The sequence below is a fragment of the Dendrobates tinctorius genome, unplaced genomic scaffold (genome assembly GCF_039654945.1).
Source record: "Dendrobates tinctorius isolate UK_male_01 unplaced genomic scaffold, ASM3965494v1 ptg000010l, whole genome shotgun sequence".
NCBI lineage: Eukaryota > Metazoa > Chordata > Amphibia > Anura > Dendrobatidae > Dendrobates > Dendrobates tinctorius.
The window spans coordinates 10,349,876-10,363,544 of NW_027361678.1; the positions used below are offsets into that span (position 1 = coordinate 10,349,876).

General features: G+C 42.6%; 1 protein-coding gene across 3 annotated transcripts in view; it reads left to right on the forward strand.

Annotated features, from left to right (window-relative positions):
- Nucleotides 1–13,276, forward strand: part of ZNF410 (zinc finger protein 410) — a 42,135-nt gene extending 28,859 nt beyond the window's left edge. For all 3 annotated transcript variants that reach the window (XM_073586657.1, XM_073586668.1, XM_073586663.1), the window contains one exon: nt 12,380–13,276. In XM_073586657.1, the coding sequence (XP_073442758.1) occupies nt 12,380–12,501 (122 nt within the window). In that variant the 3' untranslated portion in view covers nt 12,502–13,276. The remainder of the gene's footprint in view (nt 1–12,379) is intronic.
- The last annotated feature ends 393 nt before the right edge of the window (nt 13,277–13,669 follow it).

Below are 13,669 nucleotides of genomic sequence, written 5' to 3' on the forward strand. Positions count from 1 at the left end.
CCCTAGCAGCAACATCTACAGCCAGGTCCATGAAAGTTTGGCTTAATTAATTTGAGAGTCAGTAAAGGAATAATGCCGCAATGGAAGATATCTTGGCATATATTCCTTTTATGGATGAGGCAGCGGCATTCCTGGCAGATGCATCGGCAGATTCTGCGAGCTTGGCGGCAAGATTGGCAGTTCTCTCAAATGCAGCTTTAGGCTGTGTGCCCACGATGCGATTTTTAAGCGTTTTTGCCGCGATTTTCGGCGCGAAAAAGTTTAAAAATCTTGTACAGAACGCCCCCCATGCATTCCTATGGCATTCCGCACATGCTGTGCTAATGCTGTGCTTTTTTCCGCGGCGGAATCGCATCGCGGAAAAAATCGCAGCATGCTCATTCTTTTGTGTGGAATTGCAAAGAATTGCCGCGATTCCGCACCCATAGGAATGCATGAGAATCGCTTACTTCCCGCATGTGGCTATGCCCACCATGCGCGAAGTTAAGCGTCTCATGTGCGTTTGGTACCCATGGTGTGGAGGAGAGGAGACTGTCCTCCAGGCCCTGGGTACCATACCCCTGTAAAAAAAAGAATAAAAAATAAAAAATCGGGGTATATTTACCTTCTGACGTCCCGCGCTGCATTCCCGGGCCTCAGCGTTCTCAGTAATGCCTTGCGGCAAGGTCCTGTGATGACGTAGTCTTGCATTACTCTAGCGGTCTCGTGAGATCGCTATAGCAACGCGAGACCAACGTCATCACAGGTCTCGCAAGGAATTACTGCGAACGCTGAGGCCCGGGAATGCAGCGCGGGACGTCAGAAGGTAAATATACCCCGATTTTTTAAATATTTTTTACATTCTATCTTTTACTATTGATGCCGCATAGGCGGCCTCAATAGTAAAAAGCTGGTCACACTTGTCAAACACTATGTTTGACGAGTGTGACCAACCTGTCAATCACTTTCCAAGCGATGCTTCAAATCGCTTGGAAAGTGCTTGAATATCGCACACGAAAATCGCGAACAGAATCACGGTAAAATCACGCGGAAAAAAAACGCGCGATTTCTGGGAAGGAGTCAGGTTTTCAGTGTCCGGATTTAAACGCTACGTGGGCACATAGCCTTAAAGAGTTCTGTGGTTTGAAAGTTGGCCGGGGGTTATGCAATCGAACTCCAGATTGTGTGCCATTCCATGTGAAGGGAAGAATCAGTTTGGACCCGCTCTTGATGACATCTTGAACAAAGCTGGTGATGGTAAATATAATGTCAACAGGATCATGCTATTCAGCCCTAGTGGTGAAAGGAGGAGAGGATGATGATACCCTGATGCTGACCGATCTGTTTCAATATCTTCAAATGTGGGAATATCGCCCAAGGGAAAGGACGCTAATCCCGGTGAAATACCCCTTGGGTGATCCCCCTCCCTTCTGGATTTATTTAATGTTGTAGCCAAAAATAACAGCAATCTGGTCTCATTGACAAGTTATGTAGGCCACATTCAAGAAACTATTGACATTATCCGGCATGATGTCCAAAAACTGGCGGAACGTGCTTCGGCAGTTGAGGGGAGAGTGGGGCTGCTAGAGGATGCTTTCCCCCCACCCCCATACCACCTCCCATCCGCAGCGACATTCAAAATCGTTCCCTGGTGGTTTTAGCTCTCCTAGCCAAGGTGGTCGACCTGGAAAACCGCCAAAGATGCAACAATGTCTGGCTGGTCGGCGTTGCCGAAAAAAGTAGATGGAAAGGATCCTGACTGGTTTATCAAAAAGTGGCTATTGGAGATATTCGGAAAAGAGTCTCTCTCCCCATTGTATGCAGTGGAGAGAGCTCACAGAGTCTCTACAAGACCTGGACCCAATTCTGAGGAAGGCACGTTATCTGCCAGATATTACTCTTGGAGACCTTTCATCTGCCAAATATTACTCTTGGAGGCCAAAAGGTCTTGTTTTTTTCCGGGTTTTTCAGTGGAAGTACAGTGCAAGAGGTCCATGTTCCTTGACATTAAAAGACTGCGTGCACTGGGTCTGCGTTTCTCCATGTTTTACCCTGCCAGGTTGAGAGTTGTCATGCTGGGTTCCACTACATTTATTTGAAAATCCAGGAGTTTCTTTGAGATAGCTGGACATACGCGAGCCTCAGATGCAGCAGGAGAGGAGATGGAGGGGCGTAGCTTTATGATGATTATTTTATCAGGTGTCGGTGGTTTATTTCATGTACACGTGTGTATAAGAAGTGTTTCATGTCTGGTTTTCTAATGTTGCGGGGCTGACTGGCTGGGTTCCCGGCTCGCTCTACAGTTATTATTCTTGGGAGAGGGGGAATTATTATATACAGTTGGGCTCAGTTCATGCCATGTGAGTTTTCTCAGTGGTCGCATTCCGAAAGGAGAGAGAATGGTTAGCTTGGAGTATCCTATCAGGTAGGGCATAAGCCTTTATTGTATGCAAAAAAAACAGGATAAAATAGAGGATATGAACAGAGATTATAGTGGTAGTCACAATATGGTTTAACATTAATCAACAATATTGTTATGGTGTCATGGGTTCCTAGTATTTCATAAGGAAACGCTGTATCCAACAATTAAGCTATATAAACAGTATATCCATAAATAAGCTCTAGGACATAGAAATAAGTGGCTATCTACATAGAACGCTGTCTCCACCTGGTGGTCAGGAAGGATATAGACTAATGGATAGCATCTCAATGATGAAAAATAATCAAATAGGTGGTAGTAAATCAATATAACTTACTAGGAACTTCACATGAAAACCTAAATAACAAACATCTATGGGTTTTAGAGAAAACCATAAATACCACTACACCCCTTATCGGTGTGTTTCGCCAATTCGCTTTTTCAGAAATAAATGAATCTCTCAAGATATTCATATAATTGCACTATTGTTAGCACTTTAAATTAGATTACATTTTCTGTCATCAACTGTGATTTTGTCTAAAATAATATCTATACACAAGCGGTATGATTTGGATATGTTGTAATATTTGCACAGTACACTTTTTTGCTTTTATATATATTATGTAATTTGTAAGGCAGCACTTACTGCGTGTGTTGGGGGACACTCGCTTGGCTGCGGGATAAAGGCACACAGGAACTTTTTTTTTCACTCAAACAGTCCATGCCGTTTATTATACACTCATAAACCACTCTAAGCCATGTTATATATCACAGACCTAACATATAGACCATAGCACTTCATAATTCACAACTTTAACTCAGTCACTATACACTCCGGACTTTTCTTTGTCCAGTTACCGTGAGTGACTGCACGCCGTGCCAATGTCTCTCACAACTTTACTCCATGGTACACAGCATTAGATTGCAGTCTCTAAACAAGCTGGACCTCACTTCGTCCAGTTACCATGGGTGACCGCACAGTACATTAACTTCCACGGAACATAACAAGCACCAACAGTCTGTTCCAATGGCAGATACTTGTCTGCCCTTACTATCACCCCCTTGTCTGGAGTTACCTTACAGGAGCTCCTGCTCCACTTGCTGACTTCTTGTCAGTCCTAGGTTCCCGAGGAAGCTGCCTAACAGGGAGCACTGTTCTGGAGCCCCGCTCCACACGCTGACTTGTTCCACAGGCCAAACCCGACAGGCCAGACCCTCAGAAGGACGGTAGCTTCCCAAACGCAGTGCCGTCACAGACTCTGCGAGTACATGGTCTCTTCATGTGCTATTCAGGAATCCGGTCCACTCACAGGACCTTCCAACAGAGAGACCTTCCAGGTACACGGCCTCACCATGTGCTCTTCAGGACGTCCATCCACTCATAGGACCTTCCACCACACAGGCCTGACCTCTGGCAGAACCTTACAACCTATACCATGTGACCCAAGCCACGGTCACATTATGTAGCTGTAACGTAGGAGGTGTGTGTGTGGGTTAGCCAGGCCCACCCAGTTTTCCGGGTAACCCTGTAAGCCCCCCATATAATCAAAAACAAAAGCTCGTAGAACTACAGGTCCCAGAGCAACATTTCTGGCTTATAGCACAGAGGACCTCCCCCTCTGCGACACATACCAGCCATTTACAACAATGCCGGTCACTGTCTTACAAATTCCATAGCTTTATTGTAAGATCTGCTTATAGGTATATGCTGCTGTCATTATCTGGTTATCACTAAAATACGGAAACCTATGAATTTTGTGATGTGTACAGTACAGACCAAAAGTTTGGACACCCCTTCTCATTCAAAGAGTTTTCTTTATTTTCATGGCTATGAAAATTGGAGATTCACTCTGATGGCATCAAAACTATGAATTAACACATGTGGAATTATATAATTAACAAAAAAGTGTGAAACAACTGAAAATGTCTTCTATTCTAGGTTCTTCAAAGTAGCCACCTTTTGCTTTGATTACTGCTTTGCACACTCTTGGCATTCTCTTGATGAGCTTCAAGAGGTAGTCACCGGAAATGGTTTTCCAACAGTCTTGAAGGAGTTCCCAGAGATGCTTAGCACTTGTTGGCCCTTTTTCCTTCACTCTGCGGTCCAGCTCACCCCAAACCATCTCGATTGGGTTCAGTTCTGGTGACTGTGGAGGCCAGGTCATCTGGCGTAGCACCCCATCACTCTCCTTGGTTAAATAGCCCTTACACAGCCTGGAGGTGTGTTTGGGGTCATTGTCCTGTTGAAAAATAAATGATGGTCCAACTAAACGCAAACCGGATGGAATAGCATGCCGCTGCAAGATGCTGTGGTTACCATGCTTGTAGGTCTGCAACAAATGCAAATGGTGGCTGAGTCCATTAGTTTGATGAAAAGAGCATGGATTGTGTTTTGATTTCACTCGGTTTCTCTAATGACTCACGGGTAGTGTTGAGCATTCCGATACCGCAAGTATCGGGTATCGGCCGATACTTGCTGTATCGGAATTCCGATACCGACTTCCGATATTTTTTCAATATCGGAATTCGGCATCGGAATCGGAAGTTCAGTTGATTGACGGCCTGACGTCATCATGATGCGCGGTGTGTGCGCATCATGATGCGCCGTCATTTCGGGCCTTCCGGGGGTCTCTGCCGGCCTGCCGGGGGGCTGTGCCGGCCTGCCGGGGGGCTGTGTGGACTGCCCGGGGTCTCTGCCGGCCTGCCGGGGGGCTGTGCCGGCCTGCCGGTGGTCTGTGCACCCTGTGGGGGTCTGTACCGGCCTGCCGGGGGGCTGTGCCGGCCTGCCGGGGGGCTGTGCTGATGTCCGGGGGTCTGTGCAAGCATCGTCCGATGGGACTACAAGTCCCATCGGGCGATGCCTGCTACCAAGACAGTGATTGACACATTAGCCAATGATGGGACAGTAGTAGTCCCATCATCCGGCTAATGTGTTAAATGTTAAAAAAAAAAAAAAAAAATACTACATACATACTACATGCATGCTACATACATACTACATGCTACATACATACTACATATATACTACATACATACTACATATATACTACATACATACTACATACATGCTACATACATACTACATGCATGCTACATACATACTACATGCTACATACATACTACATGCATGCTACATACATACTACATATATACTACATACATACTACATACATGCTACATACATACTGCATGCTACATACATACTACATGCATGCTACATACATACTACATATATACTACATGCATGCTACATACATACTACATGCTACATACATACTACATATATACTACATACATACTACATACATGCTACATACATACTGCATGCTACATACATACTACATACATACTACATACATACTACATGCATGCTACATACATACTACATGCATGCTACATGCATGCTACATACATACTACATGCTACATACATACCACGTACATACATACTACATATATACTACATGCATGCTACATACATACTACATGCTACATACATACCACATACATACTACATACATACTACATATATACTACATGCATGCTACATACATACTACATGCTACATACATACCACATACATACTACATACATACTACATGCTACATACATACTACATATATACTACATGCATGCTACATACATACTACATGCTACATACATACCACATACATACTACATACATGCTACATACATACTACATGCTACATACATACTACATGCTACATGCATGCTACATACATACTACATACATACTACATGCTACATACATACCACATATATACTACATACATACAATACATTCATACAATACATACATAGACATACAGTACATATAACATAGAGTAACATACTTACCAATACTTGTCACATTGTTCCCCGAAGCCATTGTCTTTCCGGAATAAATATTAACATAACAAACCACAAAAATACTCACCCACGATCCGAAGCAGTCCACGAGTGTGTCCCACGACGATCTTGGGTAGAGAACTGCAGCATCAGATGATGCTGCCGTTCTCTACGGGCTGCAGGAATCCAATGACGGAAGGTAGGTATCCTTCCGCACTGTATTCCTCCGCCACTTAAAAAAAAAAAAAGTCCCTAGTCTCACTTTATGCCATTGCTGTGTGGGAATTTCCCACACAGCAATGGCATAAAGTGAGACTAGGGACTTTTTTTTTTTTAAGTGGCGGAGGAATACAGTGCGGAAGGATACCTACCTTCCGTCATTGGATTCCTGCAGCCCGTAGAGAACGGCAGCAACAGCTGATGCTGCAGTTCTCTACCCAAGATCGTCGTGGGACACACTCGTGGACTGCTTCGGATCGTGGGTGAGTATTTTTGTGGTTTGTTATGTTAATATTTATTCCGGAAAGACAATGGCTTCGGGGAACAATGTGACAAGTATTGGTAAGTATGTTACTCTATGTTATATGTACTGTATGTCTATGTATGAATGTATTGTATGTATGTAGTATATATGTGGTATGTATGTAGCATGTAGTATGTATGTAGTATGCATGTAGCATGCATGTAGCATGCATGTAGTATGTATGTAGTATGTATGTAGTATATATGTAGTATGTATGTAGCATGTAGTATGTATGTAGCATGCATGTAGCATGCAGTATGTATGTAGCATGCATGTAGTATATATGTAGTATGTATGTAGTATATATGTAGTATGTAGCATGTAGTATGTATGTAGCATGCATGTAGTATATATGTGTTATGTATGTAGCATGTATGTAGCATGTAGCATGCATGTAGCATGCATGTAGTATGTATGTAGTATATATGTGGTATGTATGTAGCATGCAGTATGTATGTAGCATGCATGTAGTATATATGTAGTATGTATGTTGCATGTAGTATGAATGTAGCATGTATGTAGTATGTAGTATGAATGTAGCATGTATGTAGTATGCATGTTGTATGTATGTAGCATGTAATTTTTTTTTTTTTTTACATTTAACACATTAGCCGGATGATGGGACTACTACTGTCCCATCATTGGCTAATGTGTCAATCACTGTCATGGTAGCAGGCATCGCCCGATGGGACTTGTAGTCCCATCGGACGATGCCTGCACAGACCCCCGGAGCCTGCACAGCCCCCCGGCAGGCCGGCACAGCCCCCCGGCAGGCCGGCACAGCCCCCCGGAGCCTGCACAGCCCCCCGGCAGGCCGGCACAGCCCCCCGGCAGGCCGGCACAGCCCCCCGGCAGGCCGGCACAGACCACCGGAGCCTGCACAGACCCCCTGGCAGGCCGGCACAGCCCCCCGAAAGGCCCGTACAGACCCCAGAGAGGCTGTACAAGGGCAGGAAAGGGTTTTTCTTATTCCGATACCGGAAGTCCCATAGACTTGAATGGGACTTCCGGTATCGGAATCGGCGATACCGATACTTTTTTTAAAGATCGGCCTATACCATCCGATACGATACTTTGAAGTATCGGACGGTATCGCTCAACTCTACTCACGGGGAGTTAGCCTTCTATTTCACAGGAAAATCCCCTTTCCATATATTGACATTTTTGAAGATAAGGATGGAAGATTTGTGGGGGTGCGCTCTAACATGGCAAGCTTCGAATGTATTATTGTAGTGGTATATATTCCTCTTCCCTTTTCAGATGTCTCGGTGGCCAAAACTACCACTAACAACTATAGGCGATTTTAATAACATTTGTAATCCACATGGGGATAAGATTCCGGAGGGGGACATTTCGATGCTGAACTGGGGTGGATAGATGTGTGGAGGTGGAAGAATTAATCGGCACGGATATAGTCTTGCGCGTCAGCGTCATGCCAATCTCTTTCAAGAATAGACATGGTATGGTGAAATTCATTGATGGTCCCATCTGTTTGATATTGAGTATGCTCCAAGATCCTTGTCGGACTATTCCCCTCCTATATTCCAGATCCTGGCAGATCTCATGGGGATTTGACAACCCGTTGAGTGAAAAATTAATCCTTTCTGGTTGAAATTAATTGTGAGGACAATTGGTGGAGTTTTTTAAGATTAACGAGGGGTTGTCTCCAAATAATGTATGCTGTAAAGGCTTTTCCAAGGGGAGTAGTTATTAGAGAAATTAAGACAGTTAAAGACAATTCGCAGAAAAGGGGTATAGAATTGGAATATGCAGTCAGGGAGACGGAGCAATTGTATATTCTAAACAAATGCCCTGAGACCTTGGAAGCATGCTCAAAAGCTGCCACGGTCCTTCCAGCTGGAGCAGGCGGACAACAAACATGTTTTTAAAGCCGCAGTACTATGAGGAAGGAGCGACAACCGGTCGTCTGTTAGCTAAAGCGCAAAAAGAAAACTCCCACATATATAGCTTAACTGACAATGAGGGAAATGTTAAAACCCAAACGGGGGGAAATAGAAGTATTACAGGGATTTTTCTCTAGGCTGTACTCATCTCGAGTCAATTATTCACAAGAGGAGCTATTGGACTATCTGGGTGGGGTGGGTCTACCGGTTCTGCAGGACAAGGATAGGGAAGCTCTAGAGTCCAATTTCTTTGGAAGAAGTGCAGAAGGCGTTGGGAAAAAAGCCTAATGATAAGGCCCCAAGGGTCAGATGGCCTGCCTATAGAACTCTTTAAGTGTTTTTAGGAAGCGCTGGGGCAAAAATACCTAGATATGAGTAACAATACATTCACGTCAAGCAGCCTGCTGGACTCTATGGGAAGCAACAATCGTAGTGATTCCAAAAGAGGGGAAGAAGAAAAATCTCCGATTCATATAGGCCTGTATTGTTGGTGACATACAACATCAAGATTCTACCAAAAATTATGGCTGCTCGGTTGAATTTGGCCATCTCCTCAGTTATCCACTCTGATCAGGCCGGGTTCATGACTTGTAAATCAACTGCCATTAACCTGCAAAGGGTATTTTTAAACCTGCAACCGGCACAAGTACACTAAATCTTTTGACTCCCTTGATGCCGCTAGGGTGTACGATATTGTGGAGTGGAGTGGGTGTATTTGTGGGCGATGCTGGGGGAGATGGGATTCGGTATTAATTTCATTAAATGGATTAAGATGCTATATGAATCCTCAAAGGCTAATGGGGGAATGTCAGTGATTTGAGCTTTTCAGGGAGACTTGACAAGGCTGTCCGCTATCGCCGCTTCTCTTTGCGCTTGCAGTAGAACCGATTGCTTGTATTATTAGAAGACATCCTGGGATAGAGGGTTTTAAGTATGGAACAAAGAAGAAATGATACAGGTGCATCTCACAAAATTAGAATATCATCAAAAAGTTAATTTCTTTTCTTCAATACAAAAATACATATATAGTCATTACAAACAGAGTGATCTATTTCAAGTATTTATTTCTGTTAATGATGATGATTATGGCTTACAGCCAATGAAAACCCAAAAGTCATTATCTCAGAAATTAGAATAATTAACAAAAAACACCTGCAAAGGCTTCCTAAGCCTTTAACCCCTTAACAACCAGAGGTATTTTTGGTTTTGCATTTTCATTTTTTACTCACCTTCTTCCCAGAGCCATGCTTTTTTTTATTTTTTGGTCAAAATGGCCATGTAAGGGCTTGTTTTTTGCGGCACAAGTTGTACTTTTGAACAGCACCATTGGTTTTATCATGTTGTGTGCTCGAAAACGGGAAAACAATTCCAAGTGTGGTTAAATTCGCAAAAAAGTGCAATCCCACAGTTGTTGTTTGTTTTTTGTTTTTTTTACTATATGCTAAAACTGACCTGCCATTATAATTCCGCACTGACCTGCCTGCAGAAGGTTTTTTTTTTTTAACAAGTTATATGTATTATTCATTATGTAAATTAGGGGGCAGTTCAGTGAGGGATGAGGGACCTGTCAGAAGCCATACATATGAATAGCTAAGCAGAGCTCCACATGAAGACCCACCCCACAGGCAGCCCCGGAGCAGGAGCATATCATTAACTGAAAATAAAGATTAAACAACAACCACAAGATGGATTTAGTCAACCCAAGGTATCATTATAATCAGTATAATGGCACTGACCTGACAGTGTCTGTAGGTTACGCTGCATAATCCTGCTGATAGGTTCCCTTTAAGGATTTCGTCTTTAATCCAAGAATACAAGGATCTAGGATTAAAAACAGTGGTTATCCCAAATATTTCACCTTGTGATTTAAAACTAGTACTGGAGACACTGACCCACTTTCCCTATGAGCCGATCGATTCTGCATTAGTTGAAAACCTTCCTTTGAAGACAGTCAATCTGGTGGCCCGAAAATCTCCTAATAGAGTACATGATATCCAGGCCTTAAAGCTTAGTACTCTCTTCATATAGGTCATGGATGATAGGGTTGTCCTAAGGCTGGGCCCAGCTTACCTTGTCTACTTTCTACTAGCTTCCATAAAGTCAAGAGGTCATCTTTCCTTCCTTCTGCACTAACTCCAAAGATTTTAGGAATGAAAAATTTCTAACCTTGGATGTTAGTTGTTTGATAAAATATATTGCAGCAACAGAACCATGGAGAAAGAGTCTGACATTACTTGTCTCCTTCCAGGGCCTTAGGGAGGGTATGTCATTTTTGAGAAGTATTTTAGTCAGGTGGATCAGGGAGGTCAATAGTTTAGCTTATTCCTCAATTGATAGGGCAGGTCCAGGGGATCCGAAGGCTCACTCTACTCAGGCCATGGCAGCCTCCTGGGCAGAGAGAGTGAGTGTGTCTATCGACCAGATATGTAAGGCTGCAATGTGGACCTCTCCTACATTCTGTAAGCATTATAGGCTTAATTTATCCTCCACCACTTCTTTTGTGATGTTCTGCAGGTGAATGTTCCTCCCTAAGGTGGATTAGTTTTCTGTAAATCTCTCAGGTGGTTCTGTCATGGATGATGAGAAAAGACTACATTACTTACCGGTAATGGGATTTTCCAGAACCCATGACGGAACCAAGCGCCTCTCATTGCTCTGTAACCCAACTGATGCGGAGGGAAGGTTCCGCCATTTTATTCTGTAGGTTTTCTGTCCTTGATTTGCAGATCCCATCTCAGGTGATGCTGTCATGGGTTCTGGAAAATCCCATTAGCAGTAAGTAATATAGTCTTTAGAAGCATACAAACTGACTAAGACCGAAAAGGGTGAATTAGCAACAGGTGTACAAGGTTCCCGTAAAAAAACATGCATTTATTTAGAAAATGAATAAAAGACACCTAATAAACTCCTGTGCATAGTGAAAAACAGCGTTTGTCTACAAGAATCTTCAACAGCACTCCCTTCTAGACATATAAAGAGAAAATCTGATCCCGACAGCTTTATCATAACAGGTATTCTACAAATGAGAATCAAATACATTTACCATAAAATGGTTAATATCTTATCACAGATATGAATAATTTCTGTGTTATACTTTACGACATCTTGGCTTATCTGAACGTCTCCATGGAGGTAGGTGACCGTTGGGTCACAATCCTGGCATTCCCAAATGTATCTATGGGACTCAGGTGACCGGTGGGTCCACATCCTGACTACCCCAAACGTATCCATGGGGCTCAAATTAAAAAAAAAAAAAAAAAAAATTTCCACCGCTTAAATAATAAAAAAAAACTGCTTAATATCTGCATAATCATACTGATCTGTAGAATCTTATTGCCAAGTCCGTTTTACCGTATAGCGAATGTAGTAAATTAAAAAAAAAAATCCAAAAAACAATTGTGTAATTGCACTTTTTCTGCAGTTTTGATGCACTTGGAATTTTTTGGCCAGCTTTCCAGTGCATCACATGATAAAATGAATGGTGTAATTCAAAAGAACAATCCTCATACAACTATGGGGATGGAAAAATAAGGATCTTGGAAGAAGGGGAGGAAAAAAATGGATATTGGCCACTGCATGAAGGGGTTAATGTTCTAGGTCTACTGTGTAAAAGCTTCTCTGCCTTCAGAAGATGTCCAGCCTCATAGTGTCATGTGTGTGGAATATAGACTTGATAAGCTTGCTGCCTTTTGTGTCTTCTCTGCAGAGCACAGTACGGCAACTGCCCTTCCACATCCATGTGCGGAGACCCTGGCCGGGAGTCACGTGCTGTCTGTGGCAGAGGGAAGGCATTCCTATGAAGATGAAGCCTCCATCTTACTAAATTAAAGACTCTTAGCTATGTTTAGTTTCCAGTGTTGCTGATTTGCACTTGTCACAGAACTTTTAAGACTGAAGATAATTTTTTGTTTTTGAGAGAGGCAGCGGCTGTTTTATATATCGTATCTGATATGAGACCAAACGTCTGGTCCTGCCATTACTTTGCAGTGATGGGACCTCGGCCACCACGTTTTCCAGAAGGTTTCACTGTAGTACACTGGTGCAAAAAAAGGATAGAAAAGGATGCTGCCGCTTGGTGACTTTCTTATTCGGAACTTAATTCTTACAGATATATCTCCTGATCAGGTGAGCGGAATAAAATTCTCTTCCAGTTTCACCATATAAATTTGGAAAGCTGTAATAGTGTTGATGCACCATGTTCCTGGATGGAAGAGTCACAAGGGCAAGAGCCTGGAGCCTGAGACACTTCCCCGTTTGCCGGTGTTGGAGCCAGTAAATAATGTTCTTGGGATCTTTGTTCCGTCTGTGGCACCTTACTAACAAATTGCAGCCTCACTCTGAAACGATATAATGTGGAAACGTTGAATATATGAAATTGGAACTGAATTACTGCTGTAGAAAACAAGTTAAAAAATGAAGGTACTTGGCACTCAAATTGGCTAGTGACAAGGCCAGATATTTGTCCCACTATCCCGTTCCTGATTCATTTACGTTGTGATACACGTGAACATCTCAGCTGTTTTGCCGCTAGTGTGCAAATCTCAGAATGACACTCAATAGGTCAAATTACAATGGTAACCAAAATAAACTGAAGGATTAGGTTTTTAATTGTATTATTGCCACAACAGTCCCACTTTTCCCTTTCATTAAGCTTAGCTAAAATTATAATCTTTCAGTAGCATCCAAAGAGGAGTTGAATAAATCACGATCTGACATTTTTTGGAACAGGTTACAAAAGTCAAATAGCAAATATGCCAACACCTCAATGGCAGCCCGGCATCAGGTAAAGTAGTAACATTATTATTACAACAGAAGGTATCACACCTAAAAATGATCACTACATTAAGCAAAAAGATATAGCCAATGGGCAACTCACAATATAAATCAAACCTACAACGAACAATAGAGTTAAATGCCCAAGAATGTTTTTATAGTCATTACACAAAATATCACTAGTCACACAAAAAAAGTGCAGAAAAATAGATTTTATTTACAA